General features: G+C 42.8%; 1 protein-coding gene across 4 annotated transcripts in view; it reads left to right on the top strand.

Annotated features, from left to right (window-relative positions):
* PDE6B (phosphodiesterase 6B) overlaps positions 1-18174 on the top strand; it is a 107686-nt gene that overhangs the window by 51401 nt on the left and 38111 nt on the right. For all 4 annotated transcript variants that reach the window (XM_056551925.1, XM_056551926.1, XM_056551928.1 and 1 more), the window contains 4 exons: positions 6173-6322; positions 7647-7790; positions 8506-8571; positions 12633-12779. In XM_056551925.1, coding sequence (XP_056407900.1) covers positions 6173-6322; positions 7647-7790; positions 8506-8571; positions 12633-12779 — 507 coding nt within the window. The remainder of the gene's footprint in view (positions 1-6172; positions 6323-7646; positions 7791-8505; positions 8572-12632; positions 12780-18174) is intronic.

The following is an 18174-nucleotide window of genomic DNA, read 5'->3' as shown; positions in this document are numbered from 1 at the left end:
CTGTTGCAAAACTACAACTCCCAGCATTCCCAGACAGCCTTCGGCTGTCTGGGCATGTTGGGAGTTGTAGTTTTGCAACAGCTGGAGACACACTGTTAGGAAAACACTGCTCTAACCCACCATTGCCATAGTTCTGTACCCAAAAACAAAAGTAAGCAGCTGAAAATGTTCTCTGATATCACTTCCAGTTCTAAAGCTTCTGTTGACAAGCTGAGGACAATACTGAGAGCTCTCTGTCCCATTATAGTAACTTCTCCCTGTGTTCTGATCTAAATGAAGGAGGAAGTGGTTAAAATTGAGCAGAGAGCTCTCAGGTTTGTCATTATAATGTGAACAGTGACTGCAGGGGACGGACAGATCGGGTTGAGGTGCAGCTTCACCCAGCCGTTACGGAGCAGGAAATGATGTCAGAGACAGAAGTTTCAATGTGGGAACATACATCCCAGTAACATGCAGACATATTGTTATGGCATGTGATGATGAAGGGGTTCTCCGCTTTGGAGCAAAGGGTCTCTAAATAAGCAGGTCACAAAGGGGGGAATAAATAAAATCTGTTTTAGACAGTTGTAGACAAGTAAATTTAAGAATGCACCAAAGTTATAAGTGTTGTTTTTGGGGCATTTGTTGCACATTTTAGTCCCAATGTGAAGCCTACTGATCAAAACTTGAGACATGTCACTATGGTATGTCAGAACTTTATGTGGCCTTTAACCCCTTAAGGACCAAGGACGTACAGGTACGCCTTGACATCCTGGTACTTAAGGACCCAGGGCGTACCTGTACGCCCGTGGGAATTCCGATCCCCGCTACTCACCTGGCAGGGACCAGACCAGGATGCCTGCTGAAATTGACTCCGGGTCAATCAGGTCCCTGGTGACCTGGAAAAAAAGGGTGATAGGTGCCGTCCGAGACGGCACCTATCATCGTTTAGCAGCAGGAGTGAGGTGGCATCTGTGCCACCTCACGGTCATCCTGATATGTTAGCCGTTACCAGCCGATGAATCAGGACTCCTACTGTGGGGGTGTCTGTGGGGGGATTGGGCCCCCGGAGCTGAGGCGGTGGCAGCGGCAGGCAAGAGGGACAGAGCGCAGCAGTAGGAGGTAAGTCTGGCCTACTGCTGTTGCTTGGCAACAACTCAGAGCATGCACAGAAGGGCATGCTGGGAGTTGTTATGCAACAGCAGAAAGCACAACTACTACTCCCAGCATGCACTTTGGTAGTTTGTGCATGCTGGGGGTTGTAGTTATGCAACAGCTGAAGGCACATTTTTTCTATGCCTCCAGCAGCCGTATAACTACAACCCCCAGCATGCACGGATAGTCAAAGTGCAGTGTGCCTCCAGCTGTTGCATATCTACAAGTCCCAGCATGCCATTCGACTGTCAGTGCATGCTGAGAGTTGTAGTTTTGCAACAGCTGTAGGCACACTGGTTGCGAAACACAGAGTTTGTTACCTAACTCAGTGTTTCGCAACCAGCATGCCTCCAGATGTTGCAAACTACAACTCCCAGCATGTACTGAAAGACCGTACATGCTGGGAGTTGTAGTTTTGCAACAGCTGGAGGCGCACTGGTTGAGAAACACTGAGTTAAGTAACAAACTCTGTGTTTTGCAACCATTGTGCCTCCAGCTGTTGCATAACTACAACCCCCAGCATGCACGGACAGCAATAGGGCATGCTGGAAGTTGTAGTAGTATGCCTCCAGCTGTTGCATAACTACAAGTCCCAGCATGCCCTTCGGCTGTCACTGCATGCTGAGAGTTGTAGTTTTTGCAACAGCCGAAGGCACACTGGTTGCAAAACACTGAGAGTTTGTTACCTAACTTAGTGTTTTGCAACCTGTGTGCCTCCAGCTGTTGCAAACTACAACTCCCAGCATGCACTGATAGACCGTACATGCTGGGAGTTGTAGTTTTGCAACAGCTGGAGGCACACTGGTTGCGAAACACTGAGTTAAGTAACAAACTCTCAGTGTTTTGCAACCAGTTTGCCTCCAGCTGTTGCATAACTACAACCCCCAGCATGCATGAACAGCCAAAGGGCATCCTGGGAGTTGTAGATTTGCAGCAGCTGGAGGTTTGCCCCCCTCTCTCCTATGTGAATGTACAGGGTGCATTCACATGGGCAGAGGTTTACAGCGAGTATCTCGCTGCAAGTTTGAGGCCCAGCATATTTTTCTCTGCAGCCCAAACTCCCAGCGGAAAACTTGCTGTGAACCCCCGTCCATGTGAATGTACTCTAAAAACACTACACTAACACACAATAAAGGGTAAAACACTACATATACACATATTCCTACACAGTTACCTCCCCCCCCCCCCCCCCCCCAATGAAAATGAAAAACGTCTGGTACGGAACTGTTTCCAAAATGGAGCCTCCAGCAACTCCCAGTTTTGCCGGACAGCCATATACTGTCCAGGCATGCTGGGAGTTTTGCTACAGCTGAAGGCACCCTGTTTGGGAAACAGTGCCGTAGGGTGATTTTGGTATCGGAAGCAAGTATAATTCTTGCATCCGGGTCCGTCCCTATACAAATCCCAAATTTTTTACACTAACATGTTGGTGTTGCCCCATACTTTTCATTTTCACAAGGGGTAAAAGGAAAAAAAGACCCCCAAAATGTGTGTGTAAAAGCTCACTGCACCCCTTATTACATTCCACGAGGGGTGTAGTTTCCGAAATAGGGTCACATGTTGGGGGGATCCATTGTTCTGATAGCATGGGGGCTTTGTAAACGCACATGGCCCCCACCTTCCATTCCAAACAAATTCTCTCCCCAAAAGCCCGATGGCGCTCCTTCTCTTCTGAGCATTGTAGCTCACTCGCAGAGCACTTTACATCCATATATGGGGTATTTCCATACTCAGAAGAAATGGGGTTAAAAATTTTGAGAGTTTTTTTCTCCTATTACCCCTTGTAAACAATGAAAAATTTGGGGTAACACCAGCATTTTAGTGAAAAAAATCTAATTTTTCATTTTCACATCCAACTTAAGCAGAGATTAAAAGGCTCACTGTACCCCTTGTTATGTTCCTTGAGGGGTATTGTTTCCCAAATAATGTGCCATGTGGGGCTTTTTTTTTCTGTTCTGGCACCATAGGGGCTTCCTAAATGCGACATGCCCCCCAAAAACTATTTTAGCAAAATTTGCTTTAAAAGAGCCAAAGGTGGCTTCTTCTCTCCTGAGCATTGTAGTGCGCCCGCAGAGCATTTTACATCCAAATATGAGGTATTTCGATACTCATAAGAAATGGGGTTACAACTTTTGGTAAATTTGGGGAAAAATAGTATGCCATGTGGGGGCTTTTTTTTTTTTGCTGTTATGGCACCATAGGGCTTCCTAAATGGGACATGCCCCACAAAAATGGCAGAAAAATTCCCTTTCCAAAATCCCATTGTCGCTCCTTCCCTTCTGAGCCCTCTAGTGCCCCCGCAGAGCACTTTACATACACATATGAGATATTTCCTTACTCGAGAGAAATTGAGTTACACATTTTGGGGGGGGGGGGGCGCTTTTTCTCTCTTTACCCCTTGTAAAAATTCAAAAACTGGATCTACAAGAACATGTTAGTGTAAAAAATGGAGATTTTTAATTTTCTCCTTCACTTTGCTGCTATTCCTGTGAAACACCTAAAGGGTTAACAAACTTTCTGAATATCCTTTTGTATATTTTGCAGTTTTTATATTGGGGTCATTTATGGGGTATTTCTAATATGAAGGCCCCTCAAATCCACTTCAGAACTGAACTGGTCCCTGAAAAAATCAAATTTTGAGAATTTTGTGAAAAATTGGAAAATTGCTGCTGAACTTTGAAGCCCTCTGATGTCTTCCAAAAGACATATTGTATATGTGAATAAATATATAATTTATTTGGTATGTCTATTTTCCTTACAAGCAGAGAGCTTCAAAAATTTCAAAATTTTTCAAGACATTTTTGCATTCTTCACCAAGAAATGATTCAAGTATCGATGAAAATGTACTATGTTAAAGTACTGTAGAATATGTCACAAAAAACTATCTCAGAATCTTGTCCTCAGTGTATAGAGCCCTGCTTGTCCTCAGTGCACAGAGCCCTGCTTGTCCTCAGTGTACAGAGCCCTGCTTGTCCTCAGTGTAGAGAGCCCCGCTTGTCCTCAGTGTACAGAGCCCCGCTTGTCCTCAGTGTACAGAGCCCCGCTTGTCCTCAATGTACAGAGCCCCGCTTGTCCTCAGTGCACAGAGCCCTGCTTGTCCTCAGTGTACAGAGCCCCGCTTGTCCTCAGTGTATAGAGCCCCGCTTGTCCTCAGTGCACAGAGCCCTGCTTGTCCTTAGTACACAGAGCTCTGCTGGTCCTCAGTGTACAGAGCCCCGCTTGTCCTCAGTGTACAGAGCCCCGCTTGTCCTCAGTGTACAGAGCCCCGCTTGTCCTCAGTGTACAGAGCCCCGCTTGTCCTCAGTGCACAGAGCCCTGCTTGTCCTTAGTACACAGAGCCCTGCTGGTCCTCAGTGCACAGAGCCCTGCTTGTCCTCAGTGTAAAGAGCCCTGCTTGTCCTTAGTACACAGAGCCCTGCTTGTCCTCAGCACACAGAGCCCTGCTTGTCCTCAGTACACAGATCCCTGCATGTCCTCAGTGCACAGAGCCCTGCTTGTCATCAGTGTACAGAGCCCTGCTTGTCCTCAACTGATTATTCTGATTCTGAGATAGTTTTTTCGTGACATATTCTACTTTATTTTAGTGGTACATTTTCGTCGTTACTTGCATCCTTTCTTGGTGAAAAATCCCCAAATGTCATGAAAATTTAGAATTTTTCTAACTTTGAAACTCTCTGCTTGTAAGGAAAATTGATTTTCCAAATAAATGTTATATTGATTCGCAAATACAATATGTCTACTTTATGTTGGTATCATAAAATGGACATATTTTTACTTTTTGAAAAAATTTGAAGGCTTCAAAGTATAGCAGCAATTTTCAAAATTGTCATGAAAATTGCAAAATCTGAAGGAACAGATGTTACAGAACTACAACTTTGGGCAGTCTAGGCATGCTGAGAGTTGTAGTTTTGCAACATCTGGAGGGCTACCATTTGGGCACCACTGTAATATTGGTCTCCAAACTGTGACCCTCCAGATGTTGCAAAACTACAACTCCCAGCATTCCTTGGCTGTCTGGGCATGCTGGGAGTTGCAGTTTGGCTTCCACTAGGAAGGCAACAGTAAAGATCGCTTTACTGCCACCGGCCGCCATCTTCTCCCCCCGTTCTGCCTGACATCCAGGGACAGGCAGAGTGGGGGGTTTCCAGGTCTTCAACTGCCATTGGTTAGTCCTCAGTGCTGACTAATGGCAGGGGATAGGAGGAGGTTGCAGCACTGCAACCTCACTCCTATCCCTTAGGATGACAGCTCCGATCATCCCTATTTTCCGGGCGATTGGGTCACCAGAGACCCGATAAGCCCGGAATAGTAGAAAATCGCATGTCTGAATTGACATGCGATTTTCTCCAATCGCCGACATGGGGGGGGGGGGGGTTAGTGTCTCAGGACCCCCTTAGGCGATGTTCCGGGATGCCTGCTGAACGATTTCAGCAGGCATCCCGGTCCGGTCACCCATGATACCATCTTTAGCGAGTAGACTGTACATTTTGAAAAAAAAAAAAAAACTAAAGTACAAGTTAAAACACTGGAGATAAGAATGAGTATAGCTTCATGCCATACAGTTTTCTTGTCCTTTATGGGAATCTGACAGCCTCTTTAATTTATGATGTATACTTATATTTGAATATATTTACAGTGGAAGGAAATTGTTTATGTAATTTTCTTGTTTTTACAAATGTTTATTTTATTTCAATAAAATTCTTTCAATAAAGAAGTAAACAATAAAACAAGATATGATACTAATAAATAAACATCAGTTGTAGCCCTGTAGATTACACATGTAAACTGACCAGGCAACCCGTCAGGATTAGGATAGGTGTGAATGTTAATAGTAGAGAGGGGAATGCCCACCAACTGTAGAATCCAATGGGAATGAAGTAACACCAAACCAATTGCTGCCTCTGGGCTGTGGACGTATAGAGTTTCAGTTCATCACATTTTTTCCAGTACTACATGAACATACTTTTAATGAATATGGCGGGGTACCAATGACTGAAAGGTAACCTAGATGTTTTCATCTTCAATTTTTTGTTTCAAGAGAGAACCATTGGATGAATCTGGCTGGGTGATTAAGAATGTTCTGTCAATGCCTATTGTAAACAAGAAGGAAGAAATTGTTGGTGTTGCCACCTTTTACAACAGGAAGGATGGGAAACCATTTGATGAGATGGACGAAACTCTGATGGAGGTAAGAAACTGGCATACGTTACCCTCATCAATTTACTTTATATATTTAATTCACTTCTAGTTCAGGAGTCATACAGGTATGCTGTCATGTGCCAGTAGAAACGTTTTTAATTTCAAAGGATTTTGTTTTAGAATTGATGGAGAGAAATATTTAGGTTTGCATAGGTATTTTACCTGCTGGATATAAATAAATAAATTCTGTTCCACTGACAGTAAGCAGAGACATTGAAAAGTAGAAGAAATTTTGAGGATATGCCCACCTTTGTGACCAAAGATGTATTGCTCTAATGCATCTTAAATGAAAAAGATACATTGTTGCAATTTATATTTATTAACTCATGTGACTTAAGGATTTCTTTAAAATAATTTGTTTTTTTTTTTGGGGGGGGGGGGGGGGAGGAGGGGGTCCCTTATGCATGTACACCTGCATGCATACATGGTCTGTAAGTCTAACTATGAAATCAACTGGTTCCAGAAAGTTAAACAGATTTTTAAATCACTTTTACTTAAAAAGCTTAATCCGTCCTGTACTTATCAGCTGCTGTATACTGTAATACAGAGGAAGTTCTTTTCTTTTTGAATTTATTTTCTGTCTGTCCACAGTGCTCTCTGCTGACACCTCTGTCCATGTCAGGAACTGTCAAGAGCAGGAACAATTCCCCATAGCAATCCCCTTCTGCTCTGGACAGAGGTGTCAGCAGAGAGCATTGTGGTCAGACAGAAAATAAATTCAAAAAGAAAAGAATTTAGAAATAATTTACAAATCCGTTTAACTATCTGTCACCAAAAAAAAAAAAAAAATAATGTTTTCCACCAGAGTACCCCTTTAACTGTATATCCATTTACAGCAGTGCAGCTTCATACCAGACATAGAGTTACAACAAAATATGGGAAGGGGTTACTTATAATATGTGCAACCATAGCTTTCCTGTGGGATTGGACCAGACAGACTAATATTTGCTCCCCATGTGAATCAGTAAGTCTTGGGCATCCATAACACTTTTGGTACAAAACACTGCATACTAGGAATACCTGTCAATACATTGGGGGAGATTTATGAAAACCTGTCCAGAGAAAAAATTGCTGAGTTGCCCATAGCAACCAATCAGATTGCTTCTTTCATATTTCAGAGACCTTTTCAAAAATGAAAGAAGCTATCTGATTGGTTGCTATGGGCAAGTGAGCAACTTTTCTTCTAAACAGGTTTTGATTATTTACTTCATCATGGTTTTATTGTTATGGCTTTATGAGTGTATTTTATGTATAAAGATTTTACAAGATAGCAAGTATGAAATCATTAATATTTGATGCCACTTCTTCTACAGTCCTTGACACAGTTCCTGGGATGGTCTGTTATAAACACTGATACTTATGACAAGATGAATAAACTGGAAAATCGTAAAGACATTGCACAGGATATGGTGATGTACCATGTAAAGTGTAGCAAGGATGAAATTCAAGAGATCCTGGTAATTGGTATAGTTTTTTTTTAATGTATTTCTGTATATATGACAAAGCTGTACACATGGTGTAGCTCAGGCCACCACATACATTACTTACATTCCCTTTGCTTTGTGTACATTTTTTTTATTGAAATGGTATGCTCTATGGCCTTTGCACTGCTAACAAAAAGTTGTTTTACATGGGACGAGTCTTTTATTCATCCACACAGAACATATACATAGCCACTTTTAGTTTCATCATTTAGATATTGTTATCATTGCACATACAGGACATGGCAAATAAAATCTAATAAGTTTTGCTTATGAATCAACACAGAGGAAATAAACCCTATATACAATGTGATAGCTCCAGTTGGCACCAAATGAGGTTGTAATTAACTAGACTGTGAGAGTCCATTCTGGTATCAGAGCCTGGAGGATCCTCTAGTACACTGGTGGGCTGGTCTGACCATAAAATATAATGAATAAAGAGTATTGGGCATATTGGCCTAATTATTGCACCTTTGGCAACTCCAATTATTTTTAATTTATTTAAAATATCACTTTTGAGATTATTTGAGTTATTCCCCAGAATATTGGGTTGTTTTTTGTTTTTTAATTTTCAGCCATTTTTTGCATGAAAAAACTGCTTTTTATTAGGATGAAAATATGGACCTCTTTATCTGAGATTTTAGTTAAGCTTCATGAGTTACATAGTTTATTTTGTCTTTTCTTTTTCTAGCCATCTCGGGAAAAACTTGGAAAGGAGCTTGAAGCCTGCGATGAAGATGAAATTGGACCACTACTTGTATGTAAAAAATATGTTTTAATACTTGGACCAGGTTCCATGTATAAAAAAAGCAGCATTTTGCTTTGCAGCCACTTTTTATGGTCATGTACTGCTGGAAAAATGGCAGTAAAACAAAATACAATCCCTTTTTTTGGGGCCATTTATGACTGCTTTTGTGAGTTATAAACATGACCTTAAAGTGCTAGTCTAGCTTTCCTGAGATTTGTTACACAGCATTTTATATTCAGTTGGTATATCTGAATATCTGCCTCTTACTACCATGAGCATATGTCCACACAGTGTATTTTTCCCTAGGGAAAAAACATGCCACAAAATAAACTGCAGAAATTCCAAAGTAAGCCTTCTGTATTATATTTTGACATATTAAACTGAATATTTTTGGATGCAGATTAGCCACATTATCCACCTTATCTTACATAAGGGGAAAACATACACTCCTTAACCTTGAAATTACCACACCAAGAAAAAAAATAATTAAATTATGTAAATCACAAGATGGATAGAAATTGGATGTTAATGTTATTCATTGAAAAAAAAATTAAAAACATCTCAATTTCATTATCGAATGTGAGTGCTAGTTGCTGAAATAAACCCACTTACATACCTTGACATGCTGTCAATGAGGTTATTAATGGTTGTGTATAGAATGTTCTGCCACACTGAATGCTCTTGGGCATGGAAATCATCATGATCTATAGTAGCAGAGGGCCCATGAGGCATGGTAATGTGTTGAAAAACAGTTCCTGGGACACTTCCATGACCAAATCAATGTAACCCTGAGCTGTTGGTGTACAGGTAATGAAGACTAGAGAGGTCTGACTACTGTACAATATACCACACCAGAATCCTGTGAGTAGGACTGGTGTAATGTTCACCTAATGAAGCCCTCTTTGTGGTGTTGCCCATGTGGTCTCCAGACCAATCTCTAGCTATCATTGCATCCGAGACATAAGCAGGACTAATCACTGTAGAGGATAGACCTCCATTCCAGCCTCCCTTGCCATTTTGCTGTACACCATGATAGCCTTTGACATGGGTGGCATGAGGTCAATGAAACACATGTAGCTGGACATCTCGCTTGTAGTCCAGTGTCATGCAAGTGCCTTCTGATGTTTTTTTCCCAATAGTAGAATTTTTTTTAAATAAACATATACGGTACACCAAAAAGTATACTGGCAAAATCAGTGTGAGGATATCCGATAACAAGGATGCCAATGATGTCTGGGTACCGGTAAACAGAAACAGATGAAAATATCATAAAGGAGCCCTCCTATTATCATAGAACATAAAGAGGCTGGGACCAGGAACGAGGAGCGGGAAAGAAAGAAGGAGGGGAACAAATTAAAAAGAGAGGAAGGGGGTTTGTTAGAGACAGACTGAGGGAAGGGGAATAACTGTAGACTCACAAAACTGTGGACACCGGGACGTTCCTGTGGAAGAGAGTACCTCTTAAATCGTCCAAGGTGGAAGGAGAGGGTGGGACAACCACTCCAAGGAGAAGAGGGGGACTAAGCAGGGAGGTGCAGGGATCTGAAGTCATCAGAGGAGAGGAAATCGAGTCATAGGGCCCACAGCTTATAGGGGGAGATTTATCGAAACCTGTCCAGAGAAAAAACTGCCCAGTTGCCCATGGCAACCAATCAGGTTGCTTCTTTCATTTTTCACAGGTCCCTTTAAAAATGAAAGAAGCTATCTGATTGGTTGCTATGGGCAACTGCACCACTCTTCCTCTGCACAGTTTTTCATAAATCTCCCTCATAGTGTCTATCGGCTGATCTTTAGGATCTGCCACAAGTTCTTCCATTCTATGTAGGTAGGTTACTTCCCAAAGCCAGTCTGAGAGAGAAGGAGGTTGTGGGGACCACAATAAACAAGGGAACGCAGTTCTCGCTGCCAGAAGCAAAAATCGATTCAGCAACTTGGTCCAGCAGGAAAGGGGGTGGGGAGGGTGGAGTGGAAGAGAGACAAGGAGTCTACTGGTAGGTGATCAAATTTATCCTGCTAATTAGGTCGAGGACACCAGTCCAAAATACATGGAGTTTAGGGCAAGAAAGCCAAATATGCAGCATGGGGCCACCTGTGTTTCTGCATCTTCAACACATGTCTGGAACAGGGGGCTAGAACCGAGAGAGGAGGGCCGGAATCCTATACCACTTAGTCAGGATCTCATAATTGGTCTCCTGAGCCTTACACGATGTAGAGATGTGGCATAAGGTCAGGGACTTTTGCCAGTCCTCCTTACTAATAGAACATCCAGTTCCTGTTCCCAGCCATGGAGGATGGGGAGCAGGAGCTTACAGAAAGAGTCTAGAAAGAGACCATATAATGTACATAAAATGTGATTGTAACTCAGTGAAGTATCAGTGACCATGTGACCTAAGGGTGACCTATGGGACCCCTCCTAGTCTCCCCCATATAAGCCCTGGGTGGAGCTAGCTCTCTCTCTCTTATGCTCTTTCTGCTTAGCTGAGTGGCAGTAAGGTCAAGTCCTAGGTGTGTGTCTGGAGTCTAGAGGAGACCGGAAGTCAGTCAAGCTGCCATGGATTCTCAAGTCCCTTGCCCCATAGGTCAAGTCAAAGCCTCGTAAGATACAGAAGGGGTAAAGTCCTTCATAGTCTGTCATAGTCAAGTCAGTCCAAGTCACCCTGTCTCAAGTCAGCATGGCCTGCATTTAAATTGTCCAAGTCCTTTATAAGTCCCAGCAAGCCCTAAGGTCTCTGAAGTCACTGGTCACCTCCGTGGGCCTAGCTAATCTGTATAGACTGTTACACCTGTCTGACAAAGCTGCCGTTGTTCCGTAACTTGGCGTAGGAGTCATTATTTGCCCCCGTGCCTAGACCAGGATCCAACAGTATTCCTTTGGGTGGTTTAGAGGATAAACCATGCCCTGGCATCATGAACACAAGGGGTTAATGCTATCTGCCCCTAGGGTACCCCGAGGGTAATTCCTTCTGCCCTCATCACACCCTCACCACACAAGACACAGAAGCTTTTGCCCTTCTGCTCCACGGGAGGTATCTGTCCGCCCTGAGCTCGCCTTAGGACACCTGCATTACAGTTTGACAGGTGTACCGCCCCAGTCAAACTGGTGATGAGGAAACACAAAGGTCTTCTAAGGGCAATAGAGAGCAATGAGGGCAGGAGCTGTGCAATTGGACGTGGTGGAAAGTCACTCCCATGCCCCTGTTCACACCCAAAAAGGACTGAGAGGAGTAAGCAGGGGGAAGAAGACATTACCTAGAACTGGTGTGGGGGGCTGTCTAGTTCAGTCTTGGTCTTGTAGGAGAGGCATACAGATGCTATAGAAACCCTAATCGGGGGCACGGTGCTTAGGGACGACTCCAGAGCAGCAAAGGAAGGAAACCTAAACAGTGCCCCCGTGTTCACATGTGTGGAGCTACTCTCAAGGCGGACCCAATGTTTATCAGCTCCGTGGTGGAAACAGACGAGGACTTGCGTTAGAATAGCCTTCTGATGTTTTGTTTAGACACTGTTTGACACCCTAGGCTTGGGATGTGACATCTGATTTCACTCATAGTACAGAATAGACCATTCATTTATTGATTATCCATCCATGCAGTGCTTCGGTTCTGTGCAACTATTGCTGTCATTCCAGTTCATTGTTGCTTTCCCAACCACTGGGACATGAAACATTAAACAGTACCAACATCTTGGCCTACATATGTAGCGATCTGCCATAGCAAAAATAAACCCAGTTGTCTCTCAGTTTGAGACAAGTGGTAATAACTGACACGTTGAGTAATAGAAGGCATTGAAGGCCTACCGTACTGACTTTTCTTGTGGCTAAAAAAAAAGTGTTTTCAAACTGGCCTTTACATCCTTCCCACATGCCACAGACTGAAGTTAAGTGCTGGAAAATATGATAATTTGTGATCTGATCGGCATCTACTTCCTTGATTTGAATAACCTTATGGCTTGTCCTTCTTGTTGTTTAAAGTTTCTGAAAAATATTGAGCATGTTACAATCATACTGCCATTTTGATAACATTTATTAATTCTAGACATATATTATTGACCGATTGCTCATTTTTTTCTAGAAATCACAATTGCCAGGACCTACCAAATTTGAAATTTATGAATTCCGTTTCTCGGATTTTGACTGCACTGAAATCGATCTTGTAAAATGTGGAATCCAAATGTACTATGAACTTGGTGCTGTAAAGAAGTTTCAGATTCCTCCAGAGGTAAGAAATCAAAAAGGTCATAAATTCATAAAATAAATGTACTGCACTGTATCAGGTAAGGGACTGTTGACATCTCGACTCTGCGGAGCATCAAGTGTATACTCACAAAAAGGCAAAAGTGCAATTTATTTTATATTTTTTATGTCTGCATAATTCTTTGTGGGATAGTGTTGCATACTATGCTTTCCTGCTCTTCTTTAATGTATATATATATATATTTTTTCTTTCTTACATTTAACATATCTATATGTTTGTTTTTAGAAATCCTCAGTAACCAAAAAATGCTATATGAGGAAAAATACATTCTTTTAATGTAAAAAATCATACAAATGTAAAATAACATATAGCTTTGCGTTTAACCTCTTAAGGACGCAGGGCGTACCTGTACGCCCTGCGCCCGCTCCCCTGCTATGACGCGGGGTCATGAGCTGACCCATGCCTAATACTGGACATCACTGATCACAGTGATGTCTGGTATTAACCGCTAAAATGAAAGAATATGCTTACCAGCAGCTCAGTCGGGCTGATCATGATCACCGCGGTAAGACCACGGAGTCCCGATCAGCTGAGACGACGCAAGGAGGGTCCCTACCTTCCTCCTCAGCGTCCAATCAGCGATATATTGCTTCATGCCTGGGATCCAGGCTGGAGCAGCAGAGCGCCGATAACGCTGATCAATGCTACGCTATGGCATAGCATTGAACAGTGTATGCAATCAGAAGATTGCATGTTATAGTCCCCTATGGGGGCTATAAATTTGTTTAAAAAAAGTTAATAAATGTGATTTAACCCTTTTCCTAATTAAAGTTTGAATTACCCCCCTTTTCCCATTTAAATTTTTTTTTTTAACAAAAATAAATATAAACATGTGTGGTATCGCCGCATGTGTAAATGTCCGAATTATAAAAATATAATGTTAATAATCATTAAAAAATTCAGTGTTTTTGGTCCCCTTGTATACCCTAAAAAATAAAAAGAGATCAAAAAGTCCCATCAAAACAAAAATGGTACCGATAAAAACTTCAGATCACGACGCAAGTTGGGTATCATTTTAATCGTATGGACCTATAAAATCAATATAAGGTGTCATTTTTACCAGAAGTGCACTGTGTAGAAACAGAAGCCCCCAAAAGTTACAAAATGGCATTTTTTTCAATTTTGTCCCACAAAAATTTTTTGGGTTTTTTTGCCGTAGATTTTCTTTGTAAAATTACTGATTTCATTACAAAGTAAAATTGGTAGCGCATAAGACAAGCACTCATATGGGTCTGTAGGTGGAAAACTGAAAGCATTTTGATATGTAAAAGGTGAGGTAGAAAAAACAGAAGTGCAAAAACGGAAAAACCCTGAGTCCTTAAGGGGTTAAAGTGTACCTGCCGTTAACAAAAACGTTTTAAATAATGTGGATAATACCATTTTATGTATATTTGTAATATACATTGGTTAAAAATGTGTATATTGCCTGCGTGTCTCTTTGTTGAGTCCAAATACAGGAAGTGTGGGTGGACAAGCAGGGCTCTGTGCAGTGAGGACAAGCAGGGCTCTGTGCAGTAAGGACAAGCAGGGCTCTGTGCAGTGAGGACAAGCAGGGCTCTGTACACTGAGGACAAGCAGGGCTCTGTGCAGTGAGGACAAGCAGGGCTCTGTGTACTGAGGACAAGCAGGGCTCTCTGAACTGAGGACAAGCGGGGCTCTGTACACTGAGGACAAGCAGGGATCTGTGCACTGGGAACAAGCAGGGTTCTGTACAGTGAGGACAAGCAGGGCTCTGTGCAGTCAGGACAAGCAGGGCTCTGTGCAGTCAGGACAAGCAGGGCTCTGTACACAGAGGGCAAGCAGGGCTCTGTGCACTGACGACAAGCAGGGATCTGTACACTGAGGACAAGCAGGGCTCTGTACACTGAGGACAAGCAGGGCTCTGTGCAGAGAGGACAAGCAAGGCTCAGTGCACTGAGGAAAAGCAGGGCTCTTTGAACTTTGGACAAGCAGGGCTCTGTGCAGTGAGGACAAGCAGGGCTCTGTGCACTGAGGACAAGCAGGGCTCTATGCACTGAGGACATGCAGGGCTCTGTACACTGAGGACCAGCGGGGCTGTGTGCACTGAGGACAAGCAGGACTCTATACACTGGGGACAAGCAGAGCTCTGTGCAGTGAGGCTCTAAGACATGCTCCTGGCTCACACAACAGGATGATTGACAATCCAGGAGGCTGCACAGAGCCCTGCTTGTCCTGCCCTCACTTCCTGTATTTGTACTCCTCATAGAGACACACAGGCAATGGCTGCAGGGACAGCATTCTTTTACCCAATAATATACACATTTTTTAATCAATGTATATTACAAATATACATATAATAGTATTATCTACATTATATCAAAATTTTTTATTACTGACAGATAGACTTTAACATAGCAGTCTCTTCCACTGTAGCTACAGGTTACAGAAAAACAGTGGCACTCCAATAAGGTGAAAAAAGTGGTTTTTATTCATACAAACGGGAAGCAATGTTTCGGCTAGCTCATGAGAATGGCTAGGTGAGCTGGCCGAAATGTCACATCACGTTTGTGTGAATAAAAACCTCTTTTTTTTCACCTTATTGGAGTGCCACTGTTTTTCTGTAAGCTGTAGCTACAGTGGAAGAGACTTCTATGTTAAAGTTTACTAGCCTGTATATGTTTAACGTAGACATATATATAAATTGCATACCTTTGTCTGTTTTGCATTAATATTTTTTGCATACATTAAAATTGTGATGTGAATAGTTCATAACTTTGATATTTGGTCGTTATTTGGTAATTTTCACTCCTGGTATTTAAAGCTAAAAAGTGAATCTGAGAAAAAAAAAAAAAAAACTATAATGGAAAGCTTTGCACCTTTTTCTCTGTTTTGGACCCACTTCAAGTCTTAAGTAAAAAATATTGACCAATATATTATGTATGAACACAGCTTTAAAAAGATCTTTGCAGGAACTTTAATCCCAAAATAGTAACAATGACTACATGTATAACAGATTTTTAACAATTTTACAGTCAATTTTCCTTTTTCTCTCCCAATGAATTCCACTTACTTACTTTATTTACCACTGTATTTACCACTAGGCAATGAAAGTCCAAGGGTAGGGTGGCCCTTTGTTGTGGGGACGGGGAAACAGAGCTGGAAATAAAAAAAAAAATGTTTTTACAACCCTTTCCCATGCCTCTTGCCAGAATTAACTGGAAATGCTGGCTTTTTGGGAGGTGGGCTGTTATATGTTGCTCAGTACCTCATCCTGATCACGTGCATTTAATTTTTATGTGTCCACGACCTATATTTTTCTCAGAATTACCTTTATTGCAGCCTTGTTGCTGCCTTATTTTGATTGCCTGGGCAGCGTTTCTGCGCTGTCCCGGGCTCAGTGTTTGTGTTCCGTGACTTTGGTCTCCGACAGGAGTTTTGGTTTTTTGCTACATACTTTTGTGCGGGCGGCGCTGTGGGCCCCCTCCTATCTGTCTGTGGGGTCCAGCGATCACCTCTACTCTATGGGCATGTCCGCCCTTACCTTATTGCAGACAGCAGTGCTGTCTTTTGTCGCTCCGTCTCTCTGCATCAGCGGCGCTATGGACCGGAAGTGCGTCATCTGACGACTTCCGGTCCTGCGTCTGTGCTTTCTAAAGCGCAGATTGCTTTGATTTCTAAGATTTTTTTCTCAGATCCTGTTGTTTTTTGCCCCTTCCAAAGTATTGGAAGGTAATGAGAAAGAGAAGGAGCGCTCCCTGTGCGGTATCGGTGGCGGTAACAACCGTAGTGTAGATTCATAAGAAACTTGCTCACCTGTGGTAGTTGTGCAAAGAAGGCACGACACTTAGAAGAGCGGAGGTGAGGAGGAGACTGCAGCGGCTTCCCACGCTGACAAGCAGACGTGAAGTAACTGGAAATAGGAAGGAGCAGGTTGGAAACAGAAGCTGGATCGTGCTGTCACAGAGGAGGTAAGCCAAGGCTCATAGGATAAGGTGCTTTATTCTTCAAAAAAGATGCAACGCATTTCAAAACCATCCTTTTTTTCATCAGGCATGATAAAACTAAACAATGAACTTTATTTATACAATCACACATGTGGACGTCACACACGGATGTGACGTATTGTGATCCACAAAACATGGAGGATCCCAATAAAACCTGGAATCCCGGGATCCCAATAAAACCTTGCATCGTACTACTAAATAGTAATAAATACATAAATATATAAATAATGATAAAGATTCCAAGCATTAAATATAAAACTAATACCAAGTATGAAAACTTCAAGGGAATAAAAAACAGACAGGATTAGAAAAACAATAATTTAAAAAGGCCGCATGGAAGCATCCGGACAAGCCTGTAATCCTCACCAGGAGGTTCAAGATGATGTACCCGCTGCCGGAGGATGAATCAGAATCCTGGGTCCCACCGCCAAAGGGGGATATGGCGGTTAATAAACTGTCTAAAAGGGTCCTAGTTCCAGCAGACGATGGCAGCAACCTTGAAGATCCTCTTGATAGAAAGGTGGACTCATTGTCGAGGCGCAATTACTCTGCGGCTTCAGCATTGGCTTCTGTAGCGGTCGCATCTAGCGAGGTTGCTGAATTTGGAAAAGAAAGGATTCTGCGGATCCAGTCTGAGATTGAGAGTAACATTGCCAGGGAAGATATCCTGGATAGCTTTAAGACCCTGCTGCTTGGAGTGGACTGCGAGTCAACTCAGCAACATCTCAAGCTTGCGGCTAAGTCTATGGGGCTCTCCTCTGCTAGTAGGCACCCCTTATGGTTACGCCCCTGGGTTGCGGATAATACCTCCAAATTTAATTTGTGCGGTATTCCCTTTGAGCCCAATTGGCTTTTTGGGTCCGAATTAGACCGCATCATGGAGGGATTTGGTGATCAAAAGGGCAAATCCTTACCTGTCCAGTCCTTTTGCGGCAAGGGCAGATCCAGGGGGGGGGGAGTACCAGGGCCCTTCCAGATCCCAAAAACATCAGACCAACCAGAAGCGGGGGGAGGTCGCGGCCGTGGGAAGGATCGCAAAGCCGGCTATGACTCTCCTCTAGAATCCACCAACGTTTTCCCTCTCCCTTCCCTTCTAAGTTGTCAAGCAGAGAAGTCATCTACTGATCCCCCTCCTGTAGGAGGTTGTTTAAGTTTATTTCTGTCAACTTGGATGAAAGAAATCCAAGATCCTTGGGTACCGGACATCATCCAGTCAAGATACAAGATAGAGTTCGTGTCCCCTCCTCCAAGAAAATTTGTGTTGACAAAATTACTTCCTCAGCCAAAGCAGGCTATTCTAGAGGACTCTGTCCTCCATTACATAGGAAAACACGCTTTAGAGGAAGTTCCCCCCGATCAGAGGGGTTCAGGGGTATATTCCCAAATCTTTCTGG

Source organism: Hyla sarda, chromosome 1, assembly GCF_029499605.1.
Source record: "Hyla sarda isolate aHylSar1 chromosome 1, aHylSar1.hap1, whole genome shotgun sequence".
Classification (NCBI taxonomy): Eukaryota; Metazoa; Chordata; class Amphibia; order Anura; family Hylidae; genus Hyla; species Hyla sarda.
Note: the sequence above shows the minus strand (reverse complement) of the source record. Positions and strands in the feature narration are given on the sequence as shown.